A 24,023-nucleotide genomic window follows, 5' to 3' on the forward strand; every position below is an offset into this window, starting at 1 on the left:
TAATAAAATAATTTATAATAATATAATATAATAGTAATAAATATATTTATATAATAATAATATAAATGTATTTATATAGTAATAATAAAAGAAAATAAACTAGTATTATAAATGTAAACTATGAAATAATAATATATTTAAAATAGGAATAATAATAATGATAATAATAATAATAAATTATTAACAATAAAAATAAAAATAAATATAAATTACATATTTAATAATAATTAAAATAAATTTATTAAATAATAATATTAACAAAATAAAAGTTAATTTTAATTTTGATTTGATTTTGTGAAAATGTTTTTTTAAGAAAATGATAAATTTGTAAACTTACATTTTATATATTTAAAAAAAAAAAAATCTCCTTGCAATCATCCTGTCACACACAAACTTCAATAAATTTTTCTCACAAATTCACTCTAATATACATAATCCAAACAACCTCACTTTTTTCACACTTTCTTTTTAAATCACTTTAAATCCACTCCCTCAAATCTTCTCCCCAATCCAAACACACCCTAAAGATAAATACATAGCAACCATTATTTTAATATGTATAAGAATAGATCATTTTAGTTATATATACTAGTGTGGTCATGGATTTGATTTTTCAAATTCCAAATTTAGATCCAATCCAAATCCAAATAAATGGATTGGATTTAAAATCCATATCCATTTTAACTAGATCAAATTTATTTGGATTTATTTTAAAATCCATTTAAAGTGAATTAAATCAACTTTGTTTGTCAAATACATTAAATCCATTTATTTTGATATGGACACAGACTAACTTGGCTCGAGCTGGCCTAAGCCAACTCAACCTGGACGCGGACCAACTTGACTCGACATCGGCCTGGACTCGAACCACTCGACATCGGCCTGGACTCAAATGACTCGACATCGGCTCGGCTCGAACAACTCGACATAAGCCCGACCCGAACTACCCGGGCCCAGGCCCATACGACTCGACATTGACTCGGGCCCGGACCCATTGACATCGACCCGGGGCCGAAGGACTCGACATAATTTCAGGCTCAGACTAATAGACATCAATCCGAGCCCGAACGAATCGACATCGACTCGGGCCCGGACAACTCGACATCGACCCGGGCCCGGATGACTCGACATCGGCCCAGGCCAGGACGACTCGACATCGACCCAGGCCGGGACAGCATGACCTCGACATGATCCCACCCGGACGACTCGACATCGGTCCAAGTTCGCTTAGCTCGACATTGGCCCGGGTCTGCACGGCTCGACAAAGGTTCGGGCCCGCCCGGCTCGAGAACAGCCTTGACTCGGACAACTCTACATTGACCCGGGCCCGGACAACTTGACATCGACCCAGGCCCGAACGACTCGACATCGACCCCGAGCCCGCTCAACTCGACATCAACCCCGGGCCCGCTCAACTCATAATCGACCTGGGCTCGATTGGATCAACATCGACCCGGGCCCGATCGGCTCGACATCAACCTAGGCCTGCGCGACTCCATCTCGACCTAGGTCTACATGGCATGACATCAGCCTAGGCCCGGGCGGCTCGACATCGGCCAGAGCCCGCCAAGACGACTAGACATTGGCCTAGGCTCAGACAACTCAACATCGGTCCGGGCCTGAACGACTCGACATCGGTCGGACCCGCTCGACTTGACATCGATCCAAGTCCGCTCGGCTCAACATCGACCCGGGTTCGCACGACTCAATATTGGTCCGGGCCCGCTCGGCTCGACAACGGCCTTGGCCTGCTCAGCTCGACATCGACCCAGGCTCGGACGACTCGACATCGGCCCGGACCTGGACGTCTTTACATCGATCTGAGCCCACCCGGAGGTCTCTACATCGATCCGAGCCCACCCGGAGGTCTCTACATCGATCCGAGCCCACCCGGAGGTCTCTACATCGATCCGAGCCCACCCGAACGACTTAACATCGACCTAGGCCCGGACGTCTCGGCATCATTCCAGGCCTAAGCGACTCGACATCGATCAGGCCTGCTCGGCTCGACATCGCTCAGGACCGCTCAACTTGAAATCATGTCGGCCCGCTCGGCTAGACATCGGTCCGGGTTTGCACGACTCGACATCGAACCGGGCCCTCTCAACTCGACATCAGCCCAGGCCCGCTCGACTCAATATCGGCCTTAGCCTGCTCAGCTCGACTTCGGCCCGAGCCTAGACGACTCAACATCGGTCCCAACCCGTTCGACTCGACATCAACCTAGGCCTGCTCGGCTCGACATGGACTCTTGACTGCTCGACTCGACATCGACCCGGGCCTGCTCGGCTCAATATCGACCTTGGCCTGCTCGGCTTGACATCAATCCGGGCCTACTCGGCTCGACATCGGCTCGGGCCTGCTTTGCTTGATATCAGCCTGGGCCTGCTCGACTCCATATCGGACTCGAAAGACTCAACTCGATATGGGCATGGACCGACTCGACTAGACATTGGCCTAGGCCAACTCGGCTCAATATCGACCCCAATCGACTCAGGTCGACTCAATGCGACTTGGGCTCAGACTTTTCGGTTCAACGTGAACTTGGGCCAACTTTGCTAAACCTGGATGAACTTGGATCGGGCCAAGTCAAAATCCAATCCAAAATGCAATTTGGATAATCCAAAAATGTATCCAATCTATATATAATTCATATCCAATTAAATGGATTGGATTTAAAATCCAAAAATATGGATTTGGTTAATTATAGATTGGATTTTGTAATTTGGATTTTTTCCCCCACCCTTAATATATATATACATTAATAATAACTACAAAAATAGAAACGTAACCCATACGATGTACGGGCATTGTTCTAGTTTAACTAAAAAATAGATAAATCGTAATAAAAGGGATTACATCTGTAATGAGTACAAATTTAAAAGAAAAAACCTGAGAAACAAAAATAAGTTTAATCGAATAAAACTAATACAAAATAATTGAAATAATAGGCTGAGTCTTCCAAAGACTGCTACAACAATTAATAAATCTTTATATGTTACTTTAAAAATATATAATCTTTCCATAGCTCTAGACTTAGTATAACAATGAGTTACTTTCATTAGTGCTTAGTAATTGACATGAATGAAGATAGAATATTGGCCTCAAATTGTGAATGCAAAGCCAAAATCTTTGGTGGATAACAGAGTTATCGCATCGATGAGAAATTACATTGGTTAGTGTCCATTCAATTAGTTCTGTACATCTTGATGTGGTCATATAGTACAAAAGCGAAGAGGGAAAAGAACACTCTTCTTGAGACCATTAAAATAGGTGAAAAATGGATATACCATGAAGAGAAAAACAGCTAAGAAGTGCTACACTGTGTGTAATGGAAGACTCTAAACAGTAACATATCTCACCTCGAATCAAGGCATCGCTTGTCCAAACCCGATTCTGTCCGCCGCACTCCACAAAATGATACATAATGTAACAAAATCTTCCTTTCTACATCGTGCAAAAAGCAATAAAAACTGCAGGGATATCAAAATTGTAAGCAACATATACATACTATTGGAATAGAAAAGTGATGAATTTTCATAACTCTCTTCTCTGTTCTAATTTAAATCTTGTTCTTTCTGATCTGAATTCACATCAGCATAATGCATAATAAAGTTCAATAAGTTCAAATAACTTGGTGTCTATGTGTGAAATCATGTAGATAGAAAGGAACGAAGAGCACTCAAAAGCAGCCTTCTGCCTTTCAGGAGTAAAAAGGGGCGAAAATAGTTTCATGATCAAGGAGTTCTGGCGGCCTAAATGGAAAGCATCATCAACACGGTCATACCAATTATTAGAATAAAAAAGATGAGGATGGAGGTGCATACATTCCACCAATTTCAAAGCTAAGAAATTGAGAGAATGTTGGTGCATACATTTTTTTTAAAACACAAACAAAGATCCAGAGCTTACCAATCAGGCAAAGGAGAATAACAGCCCAGATAGTTATTTGAACATGCCGGTTGTATTGCATTTGGTATTGAGATCTTTGAAGCTGCCTTTGCAAAGCCCCGTACCACCCGTGGAGTTGCTTATCATAAGATTCATCATAATTACCAAGGCAACTCTTACGTTTTTCATAGTATGCATTGATGCCCTTTATTTGCAAAAGTAAACATGAAATATTAATAATTAAGCAAAAAGCATTGAAATACACAAGCAAATCTGTGTTAAAAAACAAAGCAGCTAAAGCACAAACCCCATTCAATCCAGCTGATTGTAATAGTTCACTATCCGTCTCTTCACAATGATTCACTGGTTTCAGCTTTCGATAACCATTCTTAGACCACTTCAACTTAGAGATTGTTCTCACGGAACCAAAAAATCCGGAGAGACTGGCTACCTTGTGCATAGGAATTGCACCGGAAGAACCATTGGAGGAACCCGATTGTTGGACACCATCAGAAACAGTGATTTTCCAAGAACTAATATCAGCATCAGCACTAGCTGCTCTCCGATGCCCAAGTGACTTTTCCTGTGCTGCATCAGACGAACCCCGCGCAGATGAAACATGTAAATCGGTTGAACAATCAGGGAACGAATCTTTGTCAATTAATTGCACATTTTCACCATCTCTGCTGGTACATTTAACAGGGATTTTGCAAACAGAAGCCGATGTTCCCGAGAGAAATGATGCCAGTTCATCACGTTCTCCTTCATCCAGACGGGGCCAAGGCAGAGCTACCTTCCTACCCGAATGAACAGGTTCTAGTAACAGATGTTCAACTTTGCTGATCTTGTCACGGATGGCATCAACAAAATCTCGGTGCCTAGTTTTCGCATCCTCAGTTGAAACTTTACTATAACTTGACCGAGTAGCCCGTTCAAATTCCTCTAACTGCATTAGCCATACAAGTGCAACCACATGCTTAGTTATGATGATACAAAATTTGAAACTATATTTACTAAGAGAAACTACCTGCCATTTAGCAGTGCCAAGAGCGGTTTGTAGATCTCGGCGAAGTTCATCAAAGTTCCATTCGGTGGATGCATCCTTCATTGCGTGAATCCACGTTCTATAGGTAGATTCCATCCTTGAAAACACAATCATAGCATCTCAATAAGAAGAAAATTAGACCCATTAGATATGTGGTTCAGTTGGCAACACACGCTGAGAAAGATTTTTATTGCTGATAAAAAAAAAACACGCTGAAAGACTTAAGTTCAATTCCAGCAAAACACATTCTTGAACAAGAATGACGAGTTTTAACTATGTTGTCGGTCCCTGACCCACAATTAGTTCCATAGCCAACCCAGAGGGTCGAAGCTTACGAGGAAACCTTGATCTTGTACGAGAGCCAAAGATTCCCGTAATGGTGGCTAAACATAATAACAAGAAAATGGGAGCAATTCAGGTTTTTTCTTTCAAGATTGTGCACAACAAATGAACTTCAAAACCTTAAGCCTTTCAATATCGAGTTCAATGGGAAATAAACGAATAAAAAGGTAGGTATTGGCAAGTGCATTTATTTCACCCCCAAAATGGAATCACCTGGCAAGATTATATTCTACTATACCTACATTTCATTGGAAAAACAAAATTAAAGATTGGATTAAACATAAAAAAACAAATGGAAAACCCAATTGCAAGAACGAGAGATACCTGTCTGAAGATTCCTGAACTTCTTCGGCAGCATTAAAGAAAGGATCTTTTTCCCATCGATCAAAACTGGTAGCCATGAATATTGAATGATAGTATATAATTAATATATGATAACCGGAATATGGAAAAAGGGAATAGTGGATAATCTGGGTTGGGGATAGAGGGGAAGGTGGTGAATTGAATGATGGATGCTGTTAATTCAAAGAAAAGTTCTTGCAATTGGAGGAATTGCAATTTGCAATGAAACCAAAAAAAGTAGGAAAAATAATTATATTATATCCCTGTCCTCAACTGCTACTACCTCACCCATTTTATTCATCAAATTATACGCTCCCTCGTCTTTCACTTATTAAATTAAAATACCACCTGAATCACCAATATGTTGTTTTAGTAAAAAAATGAAAAAAATTTATGCAATTAAAATTTAAGTGATGATGATTTATTTTCTAAAACTTCCAATTATATCAACATTTTACGACAAATGCTATATTTTGTTTTTATGTTTTTTTTTTACTTAGTCATTTATTGTTGTATTCTTGTTTTCTTTTAAGTTAATTTTTACTTTTTATTCGTTGGTGTTCGACTACATATTTTTTATTATTATATTTTAATTTTAAAAACATTCTTTTTTTTTTATTTTTCTATCTAACATCCTTTTATTTTTTATTTCTCTATCTAGCACCATTTCAAAAATAAATAAATAAATAATAATTTTTATTTATAATTTTAATTTTGAATGCATTAAAAAATAAGTATTTTTAATGTTTAAAATAGTTAGAAATATAAATAATGAATAAAGAAATGAGTTTTTATAAAATAAAAAATAAATAGAAAAATAAATTTAAAATGTTTAGTTTGAAAATATTTTTTTTAAGAATGAAAAAAATTAAAAATTAAACCCTACAACAATATAAAAGTTGAATCTATAAACATAAATTAGTATTTATTTTTATTATTATTGATGATGTAATCGTGTTAATTTCAAGTAAAAAATATGTGACATAATTGCAAAAAAAAAAAACAAAGTCAATTAGTATTAATTAATAGGGGACACACAAATAATATTGAAGTGTCTACCCTAAATGCAAAATCCTAAAAATAAAACTAATGCAAATGTTACACTTAATGCTTAAAAATGATAAGAAAAAAATGAAAAAAAAATAAGTCTAGAAAATAAAAACAGCAACAATAAAAAAAATGGCAGAAAAAATAATAACTAAAAACATAAAAGATATAAAATAAAGACAAAATAAATTAAGAGTGATGTCTAACATGAAAACTTTTATAAAAAAAAAGGCAAAACAAATTAAGATTAAGATAAAAGATATAAAAAAATACAAATAAGATAAATATAAGAGATATAAAACGATACTAAATAAGTATATGTTGATCATAAAAATGAAAATAAATGAAAAATGGTGATTCATTTAATATTTTTTTCAATGGTACATTAAATAGTTTGTGCGAAATAAAACATAATTAATAACGAAAAGTGCACAATCTAGTAATGTTGGGACATATTCTTTATATGTGTCCTGGTATTTGACAATATGAACATTTTTTTGTTCGAACAGTTCTTATTCAACTTGTTTTTTTATAATTATGTCATGTATTTTTTACTTGAAATTAACATGATTACATCATCAATAATAATAAAAATAAATACTAATTTATATTTATAAATTCAACTTTTATGTTGGTATAGAGTTTAATTTTTTATTTTCTTCATTCTTAAAAAAAATAATTTTTAAACTAAACATTTGAAATTTATTATTTTTTTTATTTTTATTTTGTAAAAGCTCATTTATTTATTCATTAATTATATTTCTAACTATTTTAAACATTAAAAATATTTATTTTTTAATGCACTCAAAATTTAAATTATAAAAAAAATTATTATTTATTTATTTATTTTTGAAATGGTGCTAGATAGGGAAATAAAAAATAAAAGGGTATTAGATAAAAAAATAAAAACAAAAGAGGATTAGACAGAGTAATAAAAAAAAGTGTTAAATAGGGAATTTAGCCAACAAAAAAGACCACATATCATTTTTATGTTTTATTTAAATATATTTTAAACTTCAAAATTGAAACACAAGACAAAATTTGATGTTTCACAACAAGGTTAATGTTCAATATGACACAAACTTAACGTGCATTGAAAATAAAATGTACAATTAATATTAAAATTAATTATTTCACATATACGCACTAAAAAATAATTTCTAAATTTTATAAAATAAAAAACTCTCTTTTTATAATGTTTTTATTCAATATGAATATAGAAAATAAAAAATGAAGATGGGTAAAAACGAGAATTTTTATAACAAAAAAGAAATGAGAGGAAAGGAATAGTGAGGTTTTAGAGTGGAGGGTGAGGGTTTGAGGGTTGGAAGCAAAGAAGATGAAGGAAGCGGAGGAGCAACTGTGCGAGGCGGCCAGGAAGGGTGACGTGGAGAAAGTGAGGGCTCTCATAGACTCCGGCGCCGACGTCACCCACTTCGACGGCGAGGGCCTCAATCCTCTCATGCACGCCGCAAAGAACGGCCATGCACCCGTCCTCACTCTCCTCCTCTCCGCCGGCGCTCCCTGGAACGCCCTCTCTCCCTCCAGCCTCTCCGCCGGCGACTACGCCATGCAGGAAGGCCACAGCGAAGCCTTCGACCTTCTCCTCAACGCCGGTACACATTCCTCTTTTTCCATTCCGACTATTTCTATTTGCTTATTGGGGTCTGATTTCGTTTCAATTTGCCAGGGATTCAGGCCGAACTGATCTTGGGAACAATTGCGAGGAAGGAAAACAAGAGCGGCGATTCCGGTGTCAATTATCTGGAAGATAGGGTGAGTTTTAGCGAAGACAAGCTTATGGACTCCGAAAGCAAAGCTGTGATGATGGCGTGGGAGAAGCCGTTGATGGAGGCTCATGCCAAAGCTGTTTGTTCGGGAGGGGGCCACGTGCTCAATATTGGGTTCGGAATGGGGCTCGTGGATTCGGCCATTCAGCAGTATGCACCTGCATCACACACCATCGTTGAGGCTCATCCGGAGGTTTATCAACGCATGCTTCGCTCCGGTTGGGGTCAGAAGGAAAATGTGAAGATAGTTTTTGGCCGATGGCAGGATGTTCTGTCTCAGCTTGAAACATATGATGGTAATTTCTAATCCTAATCTTCATTGACTTGATACTTAATTGTAGCAGTACAATTTATTCAATTGTCTTCTGTTGAAAACAGACGAAATATTAAGATCCTATATTGGCTAGTTAGGAGGCCAAATTTCGTTATTTGAGCTACTTTTTGGTATTTACTTGAGCTCAGTCTCTAATTTTAAGCTGAGAGTCCATTCTAATGGTGGATATGGTCATTGGTGAACTTATTGGACCGACCACCTGTTATCAAATTATCTGCGAATTCAATTTTTAGTGTATTATAAAGATTTCATATTGATATGACTACAAAGTGTATGATTGATAGAGAGGACAGAAATTGGTTGGGTGAAATAGAGAAGAGACGAGGATACGGATAGAGAGATGAGTATAAATAGGAAACAGTTTTTTTTTAAAATTATATTTTGTTTTTTCTCTCCTACCAAACACCCTAACTTAATTTTATCTTTATCCATCCTCACAACCAAAGTTTATGGTTATATAAGTGAGGGAAATCTATAATTTTTTAGCTTTTTGAGTTGAGTTAGACCTAGTTTTGAATCTGGGAGTTTTATTTACTTGTAGCAGATGCATCCAATTCTTTGGGAATTTGATCTTTAACTGTTTTCAATGTTATCATGCAATCCATGCAGCTGACCTCTCACCTAGTGAAAAATAAGGCTTTATTATTAATGTTGTTGAATATGTGTATGATGCATGATGAGTTTTATCTGGGTTATGTCTGATTTGGGTCAATGACGTGAATTGTGTTCAGGAATATTCTTTGACACCTATGGGGAGTATTATGAAGATTTAAGGGAGTTCCACCAACATCTCCCAACACTTCTGAAGCCTGGTGGTATCTACTCATTCTTCAATGGCCTTTGTGGCAGTAATGCGTTTTTCCATGTTGTTTACTGCCATTTGGTATCACTTGAGCTTGAGAATTTGGGGTATTCCACGCAATTAATTCCATTGCCTGTTAAGGATTGTTTAGGAGAACAAGTTTGGGAAGGTGTGAAACAAAGATATTGGCAGCTCGATACGTACTACCTTCCTGTCTGTCACTCTGTAGAAGACCCTGAATGATGTAGGAAATTGATGTTCTGCAGTTTAGAAGAACTGCATACTGTGTGCAGTTACTGATTTCACCATTGATGCTAGTTTTTCTCCCCTTTATATATTTAAACCAAAGGAATGACTGAAATATCATGCAGTGTTTTTCCCAAACTGTAGAGGATATTGAATCGAGTGGTGTATGTTTTGATTTTAATCACATAGTCAAAATTGTTCTAACACTGTTGTTGCATTGGTGACATAATAAATGATACTGTAAGAATACACTTGGAGTCATTGGAATCCTCAACTTTATATGTAAATTCCATTACTTGGTATCGTTTAAATTTAGAAGTCTTTGGCTATAATCATCACCATGGTTCAAGATCACCATAGTTAATACCGAAGGATTTCTTTTTAAATTATCGAATTAAGAAAAAGCTTTTACTTTCAAGTTTAAGACTCCAGAGTGCTCATAACTATATGAAGTTTAGGGTAAGTTGAGCTTTACCCTTTTTCCCTTGTTAAGCTTTTCTATATGAAGTTGAAGCTAGCAATCTAATCAAGTCAGTGTGGTCATAATCTAGTGTGAATGTCTTCTCAATTCTTAACTCAATTAAGGGAAGGAATTGTTACGGGACATGTTTCCAATTAAAATAGGACTCGAATATTGTCAGTTGAGTTGTAGTTACTTAAAAAAGGTCGTTTTATTTGCGATTTCCGACGCAAATGCGGCTCTATTTCTCCCTTTAAAAAGAGAGAAAGTATCATTTGTTTGATAGGATAACGCAAATAAAGATAGATAAACTTATTCCTGGAATGACTTCTAAAAAACAAAAAAAAATAGAAAAATTCATGAGAACTTTATAAATTAAAGTATATATAAATTAATTTTAACTAGAAAAACTATTTTGTTTTATTTTTTCTTCTTATATTTCTCTTCAATATTTTTTTTACAGTAGGTTACAACTAAATTTTCGAGCAAATGTTCTTGATTAGGTGATCTAAAATGGGGGTAAAGAAAGAGCTTAATGCCTTAGCTCTTCAGTTTTTGGTCAATGCTTCATATTTTTATTCCTTATTACATACCAGTAGTTGTAAATTACCAAAAAAATCTTAATGTAATGGCAATGCAATTGAGATGCCTGCATTGGATCAACCATCTGATAGAAAAACCTGTCATGTACACGCCAACGAGCGCAAAGCTAAGTAAATACGAATAACCATTCAGTGTCATTATTCATTTATTCAGACACGCCATTAGTCCATTACCCTGTTTCTTTACTGTGCAATCCTTCTTTTACAATTTTCAGAGAACAGCAAGAGACAAATAACATCATACCCCTTTGCCGGACCAAAAGCAGAACAAAACATAGAGAAACGATTATTCTTGAACTCAGCCGCGTTTGCAACAGGTAATTCAGAGTTAGGGCCTTCAAAAAACAGTGTCAAGTCCAGCTGAAAGCAATGGGACTAGAAACCTTGTGTTTCCCATCAGACCATTCTAGATAAGCAAAACTGTTTGTTCCAGAAGGCTTTGAAGAAGACGTGAACGTAACTGTGTAGCTCTTCTTCTCATTCAGTTGACGGAAACTAAGTGTTTGTGGTTCAACCACAATCTTCACCGAGGGAGACTGTGTCACTGAAACTTTATACGTTGCTGGAGCTCCCACGTTTGTTAAAGTCCTTTTGTACTGAACAGCGGTTGGTTTTTGTGAACCACCCTTGACTCCGAAAGCCGTGTTAAAAGGAACAGCAAAAGATGGGTAGTTGAGATCTTCCACTCTGTACTTCTTCCTTTTGCTGCAAGTAAAATCTCTCCTAGCAACAAGCTTTATTTGATAGGAACTGTAGTTCAAGGCACAGAAGAAGCTCAAGTAGTCATCCACGGTGGCATCATAGACAAGGCCAGGATCGAAAGCAGCCACTGGATCTACATGTCCAGCCCCAAAATCAAACGGTGTGGCTGGTAGGCCAGTGTAAACATCTTTTAAGGTTTGCCCATTTTTGTAGGTTCTGTATGATGTGGTCATGAGGGCAGACCTTATAGCTGCAGGGCTCCATTCTGGGTGAGTGCCCTTAAGAAGGGCAGCTAACCCACTGACATGGGGGCAGGACATGGATGTGCCAGAGATGATGTTGAATTCCACATGCCTGGTGTCTTCAGTCATGCCAGTTGGTCCAACTGCACCAGTCCATCCAGCTAGGATGTTAACTCCTGGAGCTATTAGGTCTGGTTTGAGGACCTTTGGTGTTAGCAGATTTGGCCCTCTTGAGCTGAAAGCTGCCACCACTGGGGATGGTTGAACCCCTAAGTGGGTGCCACCAAACGAAAGTTTAGCTGTGGGATTGGGAGATGAGAAAACATACTTCTTTAGCACATTGCTGGATTTCTGGCCCAAAGCTATTGCCGGGAGGAGATAGGAGTCAGCCACTAACTCTTCCCCGTAATCTTCACTGTTTGCTAGTATCATCCCACTGCCTCCAGCGCTCTTCACCACCAAACCCTTTTCCACCCTTGCATTCCCTCCTCTGTCACAAATCACGATTTTTCCAGCTACTTTTGCAGCAATCAAACTACCTTTGCTGCACAGACTTCCTTCTGAATCACCGCTTACATTACCGGCATAAACAATTGGAATTGGAGACTTAGGGGGCAGTTTGCCATTGTAAAGGGACACCCCAGTGTATGACTTCCCATTTCCAAGGGTGACATAAGCAGGGAAGTCACGGTCTATAGTCCCAGCGCCCACTGTGGTTAACCATGGTGCCACATTAGACAAAGAGGCTTGACTAGGCCCACCATTTCCTGCTGAATTGGAAACCAGTATTCTATGGGCAGTGGCAGCAAAAGTTCCAATCGCAATAGTGTCTCTGTAGTAATCCGTCAAACCTCCTCCAATTGACATGGAAAGGATGTTGACACCATCTGCTATGGCCTTGTCAATGCCAGCAGCTATGTCTGATGAAAAGCACCCTCCAAGCCAACACACTTTGTATGTAGCAACTCTGGCTTGTGTGGCCATGCCTCTTGCTGTCCCATTAGCAAAGCCGAAGAGGCTAGCTCCTGCAACTGCAGAACCTGCTGCTGTTGTTGAGGTGTGAGTTCCATGGCCATCATCATCCCTTGGTGACTTTGATTCTGTACTTTCATCGATGGGTCCAAACGCCGCCTCATAGCCCTTGGCGAAAAACCTTGCACCAACAAGCTTCTTGTTACAGTTTGCTGGGCCGAAGTTCTTACCTCTCTCACACTCACCTTTCCAGCTACTTGGAACTGGGCCAAGACCCTTGTCATCGAAGCTTTTTAGCTCAGGCCACACACCAGTGTCTAGCACTCCAACAACTACATCGCTTTGTCTTCCAGAGGCCAGTGAAAGAGTGATGAATTTCTCCAACCCCAAAAACTCTGGTGTTCGAGTTGTGTGAAGATCGTATCTAATTTCAGGGATGACAGAGAGAATTCCCGGTTGCTTTGAGAGTAACTCCGCTTCTTGGGTAGTTAGCCTCGTGGAGAAGCCATGAGCTACATGTTGGTATGTGTAGAGCCTCTCTGCTGAGTCTGACACTGATTTCAGAGATGAATCATACCAGAGGAGATGGTCATTGAAGCTTGATGGCATGCTGAACTTGTCCGTGTAAATTATGTATGTGCTTTTAGAGTGGTGATTGATTTTCTTTTCTGCTACGGTGTGTCTGCTAGAGAAAACTAGCAACAAAGAAATGAGAAGGGACTTGAATATCAGCATACTCATCTTTTCACCTTGCTCTCGCTCTTCCATTTGAGGTTTTAGCACAATTTAGTCTCAGTCTTCCTTCCAATTTGCTTCAGAAATGCAGGGAAAGTTGCTATATATTCTTGGCTAGGCCTTAGCTAAGATATCTTGCAATTATTGGAAGCGAATAATGATGAGGAATTGAAACAATAGTGTAATGGAAATGCAATGTACACTTTCATCCATATCAAATTATGTTAATATAAAACTTTAAATACGTATTATAAAAGTTAAAAAATTTATATATATTATAACTCTTATTCAACTAAAAATATAAAAACGTGTCACATACAACCTATGTAGCAAACAAGGATCCAGATGCTCACACGACACGGATACCAATACAGAGATACGTATAATCTCTAATATGTAGGACACGGGAATATAGATCTATATATTATATAATTATGAGGTATATAAATTGACAATAAATATTTATGTGTACAAGTATGTTTCAGATTTTTTTGGGAGCAGGAAGATGTTTTTTTTGATGGGTTCAAAAAAATTTGTTCTTTATTTTTATAATCATAATAAAAATTTATACAATAAATTTGAGTTTTTTGAAAATTATTGTATTTATCCTTTTTAAAATTGTGTTCGAACCATGTTAGAATTGTCAGAAATTCAATAAATATTTTTTGAATTGAACACTTCATCGATAAGTGTTCTACGCGTGTCGTACGAGTGTCGACACCGATACGTGTATCCGACACGGACCTAATGGGAATTTATTTTTATTCTATCACATATCCAAAATGAATTCAAACACTGAAGTTCTCAATAAAATTAAAGATGATAAATTTTGTTAAGCAATTATGGACTGATTTACAAGAAGATAAAAAAAAAGCATGTTTATTAGACTCAAATACAAACTAATTTCAAATTTGATATAATATTGTTATATCAGAAGAGGTAATATACAATCTCTTTCTTTTATTATGGATATTATTAAGAGAAAGAGAAAGATTGGGTTTACGGCCACGCTACTCAAACTTCTAATTATATATATATATATATATATATATATATATATATTAACTAGTGTTTGTGAGTTGGATTCCACATAATCTAAGATCATTAATTTTTATGTATCTTTAATTAAAGATAGGATATGTAGGTACACTGCATTAACCATATACATACATACATATATATATATATATATATATATATATATGAATAGAATTACTTTTGTTCCACTATTTACTTTACATGTCATATTTTCACCTATGAAAAAGTTTGAAGTGTACTTATATACAAAGAAAAAGAAAGTGGAATTGCTTATCTGAGTGTACTATCCCAACTAAGTGTAAGTGTGTAACTTCCAAGAACACTATGGAAATAATAAAACAAACACACTCCATTCCTACAACATCTATACTATTAAACTACATTAATAAAGAACATATTTGGTGTCCATGCTTCTTTTTAATTATGTTATCTCTTCACTAATTCTAAAAACTATTTAACAATCATTACATTTATTATATAAATAAGTATTTTTTTCTTCATAGTTAATCCATGGACTTTTTTTAACTAGTCTAATATAAAAGGATTGACATTATAGATAAGGTATGTACAATTGAAGAGGAATTTAATTAAAATTACAAAAAAAAAAAAATAACACGGGCCAGTCTTTAATAATATACTAACTTTGATAAGATTTACGAAATTAATTAATAGCTTTTATATACAGTTTTTAGTTTGCTGGAATATATTTTTTAATTAAATTTTCTGCATATAAAATTTATAGTGAAGTATCAACTGTGATTTGAGCTTATTTTTAATAATTCATAATTGAAAAATTTAATTTAATTAGAAAAAAGATTAAAACAATCAAATAATTGAAACAAAAGAGATAGTAGATGTGAAACACCTTTTGACTTGTTACTGGAATAATATGTCAAATCCATCCTAAAAGAAAAAAAAAACCAAATATTGAAAAGATTATTTGTACTACCGAGTGGTCGAGAGACCGAATGGTCGACAAAACCTAGTGAACTTGGAAGCAGTAGATAAGTCTACAATTAATCGTAATTAAGTCAGTTTAATCATAAACTATTATTAAAGCACATTTGGACTTTCATATGACCATAAGCAGGCACATGACAATTGAGGTTCAACATAAAACTATAAATACTAAAGGAGATTCAATGCCAAAGGTAATTTTCTTATCCCTAACTCACCTATATATTATACTCGGACTGACTTGAACGTTAGAGCGTCTTTGCAGGTACCTCACCCGCTCATTGGAGAAGTTTAAGAAGGCACCAAACACAGAAGCCGCGAGCATGAGAGAAAAAGGAGATTATTGAAGTTAGTTTAAGAGTAACCCAATCTGAAACAACATTATTAAATATTAAAAAGTATTACTAAATGGTGAAAACAACATTTGTATAGTACGACAAACACAAGATTATATATAAATGATTATATTTGGTTATTTTGACCCTTTTTCTATTGAGTTTTTGTTTTCATAGTGATCCAGTGGACAGAAGATCATGAGCAGTTAAGAAGTAAGTATAACATGATCATAGGATTCCTCCATGTATGAATGCAGTGTCCAATTAAAAGTAACCTAATCTTGCTTTTTTCTCAATCATGGATGAGCATGTTGAAAATGGGGATTCTCACTCTACTTTTTACTACAGTACAAAAAGATAAACATGTTAAAGTAATATAATATTTGTATTTCATTAGATGAAATTAGTTAATGAATTACACAAAGTTATTTTTGTTAACATAATATTAATTTATCTTTATGTATATGATGCTTTTTTTTATTATCAAAAGTAATATAATATATTATCTATAGTTATATAAATGTCTTATTTTGTTTAAAGCCACTTTTGACTCCTATACTTTGTACGGATGTATGGTTTTGATTCCCTCAAATTTTTAATTCCAATTTTTCATTTAATGTTTTAAAATTAATCATTTTTGTTCACCATTAAGATAGTATTTAATTATTAAAAGAAACATGTATTTTTTAAATAAAAATATTAAAATTAATTGCTAAACTTAATATTGATATCTTACTTAAATGAGTACATAAAATTATTATTAAAAATATGAAAATTACTTTATTTTGAAAAACTCAATAATCAAATCTGAAATTAAAATTTTGCAAGGGATAAAAGTGATTTTTAGTATCATTATTTTATACATGTTTTATGAATTTTTTATACTAAATTGACATATTTTTTATTTAATTAATTTTCATTAAAAATATTTATTTTTAACTGTCATTAAACATAACACGCTATCTATTGATCACAATTGAAAACAATATTTTAGTAATTAAATTAATCTTAATAAAGAAGCGTTTCAACTTTAATATTTTTAACTTTAAATTAATTTTTATTAAATATCTATTAATTGATTTTTGATTTGTTAAATCAGTCTTCTTTAAAATATTTTAATTTTTTATTTTATTTTTATGCAGAAATATGTGTAGAGTGTGTGAGATGTTTGATTTGTACCAAGAAACCCACTAAGATATTGGTTGATATAGTGGAAGAAGCACTGAGTTAGACATCCTTAGACCTTAGGTGATTGCAATTTACACTATTCAATTTTTAGATATTTATATTTATTTATTATAAAATGTAAAGATACCCTCTATGCATTATGCATTATGCTTCACCCATTATTGTGGCACTTGCTGGAGTGGACCTACACCACTCTTCAATGTTATCCATTAGGTTATAATGCTCAACTTAGTGTGATTTATTGTTGGATAATAATATTAAAGATATAAATATGAAAGTTATTGAAGATGTTAATGTTAATTATGTTAATGTTAATATTAATTATGTTTTTAGTTATTTCTCTTTATATAGGTGAATAATTTTATTTTGTTTTTGTCTGTTATGATGCTAGTATTTATTGATTATTAATTTTTTCTTTTTTAACTAAACCTAGAATGAGTGTACTGTTTATATATATTCAGATTATTTATTTTGATCTCAATAAAATAATATTAAAGATATTCATTCTCATATATTTTTACTTTTCTTTTGCTTTTTTTTCATTTCTATTCTATTTTATAATAATAAATTATTTCATTCAATACAATTTTTTTAATATGACAACTTATATTCTAAATTTATTATGAAATTTAACTTCATTACTACCAAAATAAGTTAAAAATTACAGAAGATAGTTTGTGTTAATAGGTTACATAAAAAGAAATTCACAATCACTAATAAATAGTTACGTCCATATATATTTAATTTAATTTATTCTTTGTGATAAAAAAAAATTACGTTCATATAATTTAAAAGTTATATTAATTATATATAGTCATAGAAAAGGTTTCCATTTATTGTGAGAATCCTATAATTAAATATTAGATTATTATTTAGTAAAAGAAAAGGTTCCAATCAATCTAGAGAATCTTAGGGAATCTTATTACTCAATACTAAAAGGTTACGAGTTGATAGATAACGTTTCTTTCTATCTTTATCATTCAAAATAAAAGAGTTGTGTAGTAATAGGTAAATTCTAACTTTTTCTAAATTATATATATATATATGTTCCCGCCGGTTGACCTGGGTCGTCTTTGTGCGTGGCTTGTCCTCACGAGCTAGGGCATCTTCGTTCTGCTCTGTCTGTAAATACCTGAAAAGAAGTGGACAAAGGGGCGCCATCGCGGCCGTTTGCACTCCGACGATCAAGTCAGCTAGCAAGAAACATCAAAGGGACACACCTCCGTATCGGAACACCATGGATGCTCTGAGGGTGGTCTAAAAACTGAGTAACTAGTGCTTTCTGCCCCCCTAACTGCCTGTGAGCGTACAATGGGTGCGCCAACAAGACAACTAGGGTTTCGGTGTGTGTAAAACTGCGAGAATTAGGTCAAAACTCGGATCCTGTTTCAAACGTCTAAAGCCCCTTTTAAACACCTTCAGCATTTAAAGCGTCTTAAAGCATATTTAAAGTGTATAAAAAAACGTTCAACGCGTTTAAAACGTTTAAGGCATTTAAAGCATTTAAAGTGCTTTAAAGCGTTCTAAACGTAAACTAAATTAATGCGTACCTTAGCAGACTTTGATGTTTCAATGCTTTCTGCTATGTGTTCTTCTGACTTGATCGCTACTCTTCGTACAGCATCGTAACCCAACTTAGGGATAATCCATTGTGTAAATCCTCCTTCTTGGACTGCATCTGCGCAAGGGGTGACTTTCTGGGTGCCAACTCATGCACCCTAACCTCTGGTCACTCGCCCTGGGACTGTATCTACATTTCTCTCGTACCATGCACGTGGTTCTCCCCTGGGCATGGCCCTATCATGGGTCGTATCTGTCCCAGGGTCTCCCAACGGTGGCGTGGGTACTTCACGAGTCAGGTTACCCCTTACTGGTATTAGAAATGTGGCCTAGAAGCCACCTTTCTCTTCTCTTTATTACTGCTCTGAGGTACTGAGGCCTCTTGCGGTGTCGCCCCCTCCGCGGTCTTTCCTACCCATGGGTATCGGGAGGTGACACCGTCGATGCCTTAACTTGGCGACGCCTCATCCTGGCAACGCCTACACCTGGCGACGCCTCAAGCGGTCAACCAGTTGACTTTCTTCCCTTGGGCCCCCTTGAGAGGTCCCACCATACGTTGACTTTGACTTTGGTCAACGTTCGGGAACGGAACGGTACAAAATATATATATATATATATATTAAATTATATTTTGACTTCCCAAAATTATATTTCAAACTTTTATGTATCCAAAAATTATTTCAAGCTTTTCTTTTTACTTTTCAAAATTTTCAATTTATTTTATTTTTTTCAGTGAGAGTCTTGTCGTTAATTAAGTCAAAACACAAAAATAGAAGACTTGACTCTTACCAAGATCCATAAAAAAAATATTATATAATGAATATTTGCATATAAATAGAAAGAAGGTACAATTAGCCTACACAAATTTCCTATGTAATCAAGAAACGATAAATATATATTAGATGTTAATTTAAAAGTAAATAAGAAGGGATTATAAAAACACTAATTAATTTTGATTAAGAATAATCAAATTAAGAAAATAAGAAATAAGTAAAACAATTCGTAGACTCTAATTTAAGAAATTATACTATAATCTTAAGAAAAATACTTCTTATAAATAGAACCTTTGAAGATTAAGAGAAGGACAAGACACAAAGAAAAAAAAATTTATAATTTAAAGAGTTTGTTTATACATCTTTTGAATATAATATTTTTCAATATTATTTTTTAAGAGAATGTTTATATACATAAATGAAGAAGGCATGTTTGACATTTTCTTTAATTTACAACAAGAAGGACAATTTTCTTATTCATACTTTTATGAAAAATATGAGCGTCTCGTAACTTATGGCCCCAAAGTTGAAATAATGTTTTGAATATTAATTTAAGAAGTAGTACTTATCTTGTTATGTAAATGCTTCATTTATAGGATAGTCCAAGTTTCAATAAAAGTGTTATGTTTGTGTGAATACTTTTTTTTTTGTCTTTATTGTATGGGATATTGTACAAAGTTCAAACTTCTATCTTTGAATATTTCTAAGAGTAATATTAATTTTTTAAATAAATTTTTTTATATTAGGTATTATTATGCAACTTGACATCTCAGTTATGTAGATAGCTCAAGTAACAACAATCATTTGTTATTGTATGGAAAAAAAATTATTAAAAAGAAAAAAAAATACAAAAATATTGAGGTATACACCAAAACTCATATGTTAACAAAAACGATACATAGGTATACTATACTTATTCATAAAGAATTATAAGAACATATTAGATGGTAGCCTATTGTACCAATGAAAAGATTCTCTATCAATAAATCCTAGATTGGCCAACTTATAAGCACACACATTCCTTTAACGAAAAATATGAATAACCTTAAACCTGATTTTCCCACAGTAATTAAGACAAGTATTTCATCGATTACGAAGCATCCCATGAACATTGATCATAGCAGTAAACGTGACACAAATCAAAGCAGAATCACATTCCAACCATACATTAATAACCCATCTTTTGAGCTTCCTCCAAACGTAAGATTTATTTTTTCAATATAATTTCAGGAAAAATGATATTTGAGACAAATTTAAGAATTTGAGGTGCTTATATGCAAGCTAAATTTAGGATAAAATATTCACTAAAGTCAATTATTTGTATGAATAAAGTTATGGATGTGTATAGGCTAGAGTTAGTTATTTCAGGAGTTGAATAAAACCCATGTATCTTTAGACATCCAAAATGAATGAAGAACAAACTTTATTTGTTGTTTGGATAGTTGTGTAACACTTGAATGTTCTTGAGTTTGCAATTGGGTCCCTCCTTGCTGTAAAAAACTCCACAAAGTGAGATCATCCATGAAGACAAAACACAAATAAATTTAAATGGACCTAACCAGTACTATCTAAGTAAACAACAAAGTCGATAAGTTCTCACATGGTGGAGTTTATGGAGGAGCAACATCATGCCAAAAGCACTTATTCACGAAATGAAATACTGAAAATGTTGGACCATCTTGCTTCTGAATCTTATGGTAGCTACATATTTTCTCAATTAATGGATCATATTCAATCATAAATGAAAGAATATCAACACATGTAGGGCAAAAAAGAATCATTAGTATGGCAAGTGTGCGACTAAGGTATATCAGAGTCCACATAATACGTGATCTTTTCTGATATGAAGTTATTGGTAGCTGTTGTGTCACATTCCCTTGCCAAAAAAAGGACAAATCACTGGGAACCTCTCGTAGAACTTGTTTCTTTCTTCAATTCTTTTGTTCATGATTGGGACCTCCTTATTAGAATGTCAGCCAACGAAGCTTAAGTGCATTATATATAACATGCCAACTAAACACATGCAGTTACAATCTTTACGTTGCTTCATGCTTCGTATTGTGCGACACTTTCGAATGTCACAACCTTAACTCACCCACCAAACGTTGTTGCGGACCCAAGGATCTTCATACTGGGATAATATAGATCGGTATAGTTATTAGTCAATCATCAAAAATGTGTTCTTTTGTGAAGGAAAGTACCTGAAACATAGACATCATTATATACTACACTTCATAAATAATACCCACATACTACATGTCATAGGTAATACTTATATACTAGTCCTTAGATATGATACCTATGATTTTTATTTTTATATAGACACATCAAGATATATATCTACAAAAATATGTTTTGTCATTGATAATCTGTAAATAATTTTGATTTATCTATAAATTTTTATTGTTATCTATGAATATTAATTTTGGTAAACCCTAATTACAAATGAAAAAGAAACAATAACTTAAGTATAAAAAAAAAAATACAAGAAAAATTCTTATTTGCTTGTATATTAGAGAGTAAAATACATGGTGTATATATAAGAAAAAAACTAAAACCTAGCTGAAATAAAAAATGAAAGTTGAATCAAACAAACAAAACCCAATAATTTAAAACAGAAAAACTAAATATGTTAACCATGAATTTTAACTATAAATAAATTTGATTTCTTAAATATGATCTTCTACTATGGAGATAACATGATTATTGATGAAATTGTGACTCTTAATTATAAAGAGATGAAACTCTTAATGTAAATATTTCAAACCCCTGTACCAACATATTGATTATATAAATAATAAATAAACTAATTATTTAAATATTAATTTAAATATGAAAATTTATTAAACTAAAAAGTCTAGAAAAATATTATGAACAACTAAACTTATAAAATATAATAAATAAGAGAAAATAAATTAAAATTATTTGCTAATATTTTTTCAACAAAGAGAAGTCTCCAATTTATAGTAACAAATGTAATATAACTCAATTACAAACATTTATTTAAAATAAATAATATAAAAAAACTAATAACCAATCAATATAATAATTATCCATAACAATTTAATTCAATTACAAAAGTAAGGTAGATCTTTCCACTGTTAGATCCTAAATTTGATATATAAGAAAAATATAACTGTATACTTTTTTATTTACGTATGAATACGAGTATGAAAAGGTACCAAAGCCTATAGTTTTTTACTATACCTACAACTTTTTCATGATTTCCCAACTGCCTGCATCTCCATATATTTTTTTTCACCCCCATAAATTTTCATATTTTCAAAAATATCCTTATTTAATATTTTGGATTACGTAATCCATTTTTTTTTTCAAATTCGTAATTAGCTTTTGGATTACATAATTTGGAAGTCTTTTTACAAATGCATGTAAGGATTACAAAATCCGAAAACTACTCTATGGGGTGACACAAAAAGAATAAAAATATATTTTCACGTTGTGTATGGGGTGGCAGAAGAACTTATGGAGGTACAAGAAGAAACAGTCTCATTTAATAAATAAAGGCCTATTCATTGCAATACATTTTGGATAAAGGTCCAGTTACAATTGCTAACCGTTACACCTGTTTTGCTAAGTTCACCATTAACCTTTAATTGATTTTTTTTACTAAAATAATTTATATGGAAATATGGCTCCCATGTGTTTAATTAATTTACACCTCATAATAACTCATGTGAAATACATTTTAGTTATATATATGAAACAGGAAATATCTCAACTTGATTTAATCCGGATACACAAAAAAACATATTCTTATTAAAAGGTGCAATTTTGGTTATACACAGCTCTCACCGTCCAATTATATCAAAGCCTCACCTAATTATTATCTTGTGAGATATTGACTCAATCATAATTTTTTTAACATTTAATAGTTTATTAAAAAAATATATTAAATCTTTAAAATAGATCAATTGAATAGTTTGAGTATTATATTTTTTATACTTCACCAATCGAGGTTAAGTTTTATATTAATTGAGATAATTGATTGATAAATTAGCCGATAAACTTGTTGATAGATGTAAAATTATATAAAAGATATAACTACAGAAATTTTATTTTAGTATAAATGAAATTTATGTTTTTAAGATAAAAATATTTCATCATGTAATTATAAATTTTTTTAAACAACTAATTTTAAATACTTATATCTATTTTTTTAAAAGTTGTATAGCTTTTTTTTTTATTTGAACAAGTCATTTTATTTAAATAAATTGATATAATGAATATTAATCACATCTAATTTTCACATAACATATGCAATGAAACATTAGTTACTTTAATTTATAATATTAAATATTTTTTAATTGAAACTACATAAAAAAATTTAGAAAATAGTCCAACAAATGTTAAAATTAATATAATAAAAATAACTCCATTATAGTAAAATCATTGTTCTAAAATGACTATTGTATCTAAAGCTTATATCACGACAATCAATGAAAACGCAATAAATAATATGTTTGGATCAACTTCTTCAAAAGTTTATATATAAAGAAAATAACTTCTCTATAAATTAAAATTAATTTACATAAACTACTTTTAATTGTTTAATTGTGTAATCTTTATACCTATCCGACCGTTCAACCGGTCAGAGTTAAT

General features: G+C 33.4%; 3 protein-coding genes across 4 annotated transcripts; 1 reads left to right on the forward strand and 2 right to left on the reverse strand.

Moving 5' to 3' along the window:
* Positions 1–3,109: 3,109 nt before the first annotated feature.
* LOC137821205 (uncharacterized) lies at positions 3,110–5,901 on the reverse strand. 2 transcript variants are annotated; one of them, XM_068625682.1, is made up of 5 exons: positions 5,603–5,901; positions 4,919–5,033; positions 4,199–4,837; positions 3,913–4,096; positions 3,110–3,473 (listed from the first exon to the last, which is right to left on the reverse strand). In XM_068625682.1, the coding sequence occupies exons 1-5, from the start codon at positions 5,677–5,679 to the stop codon at positions 3,448–3,450; spliced, it is 1,041 nt and encodes a 346-aa protein (XP_068481783.1). In that variant the 5' UTR covers positions 5,680–5,901; the 3' UTR covers positions 3,110–3,447. The 2 variants fall into 2 exon arrangements, with proteins under 2 accessions (XP_068481783.1, XP_068481784.1); XM_068625683.1 differs by having other exon boundaries at positions 4,919–5,055; positions 5,603–5,885.
* Positions 5,902–7,932: 2,031 nt separating this feature from the next.
* Positions 7,933–10,100, forward strand: LOC137821207 (protein arginine N-methyltransferase 2). The gene is made up of 3 exons (XM_068625685.1): positions 7,933–8,283; positions 8,358–8,753; positions 9,523–10,100. Exons 1-3 carry the CDS (start codon positions 8,007–8,009, stop codon positions 9,834–9,836), a joined length of 987 nt encoding a protein of 328 aa, XP_068481786.1. The 5' UTR covers positions 7,933–8,006; the 3' UTR covers positions 9,837–10,100.
* Positions 10,101–11,013: 913 nt separating this feature from the next.
* Positions 11,014–13,781, reverse strand: LOC137821206 (subtilisin-like protease SBT1.7). The gene has a single exon (XM_068625684.1). The coding sequence runs from the start codon at positions 13,583–13,585 to the stop codon at positions 11,252–11,254; it is 2,334 nt and encodes a 777-aa protein (XP_068481785.1). The 5' UTR covers positions 13,586–13,781; the 3' UTR covers positions 11,014–11,251.
* Positions 13,782–24,023: the final 10,242 nt, after the last annotated feature.

This window comes from Phaseolus vulgaris, chromosome 9 (assembly GCF_000499845.2).
Source record: "Phaseolus vulgaris cultivar G19833 chromosome 9, P. vulgaris v2.0, whole genome shotgun sequence".
In the NCBI taxonomy this organism is placed as follows: Eukaryota; Viridiplantae; Streptophyta; class Magnoliopsida; order Fabales; family Fabaceae; genus Phaseolus; species Phaseolus vulgaris.

Coding starts and splice junctions, on each gene's coding strand:
- LOC137821205 (XM_068625682.1), bottom strand. CDS start 5,679: ATGGCTACCAGTTTTGATCGATGGGAAAAAGATCCTTTCTTTAATGCT. Junction 4,838..4,918: donor TTGGCACTGCTAAATGGCAG/GTAGTTTCTCTT, acceptor TGGCTAATGCAG/TTAGAGGAATTTGAACGGGC. Junction 3,474..3,912: donor TATTCTCCTTTGCCTGATTG/GTAAGCTCTGGA, acceptor ATATCCCTGCAG/TTTTTATTGCTTTTTGCACG.
- LOC137821207 (XM_068625685.1), top strand. CDS start 8,007: ATGAAGGAAGCGGAGGAGCAACTGTGCGAGGCGGCCAGGAAGGGTGAC. Junction 8,284..8,357: donor CGACCTTCTCCTCAACGCCG/GTACACATTCCT, acceptor TCAATTTGCCAG/GGATTCAGGCCGAACTGATC. Junction 8,754..9,522: donor TCAGCTTGAAACATATGATG/GTAATTTCTAAT, acceptor AATTGTGTTCAG/GAATATTCTTTGACACCTAT.
- LOC137821206 (XM_068625684.1), bottom strand. CDS start 13,585: ATGGAAGAGCGAGAGCAAGGTGAAAAGATGAGTATGCTGATATTCAAG.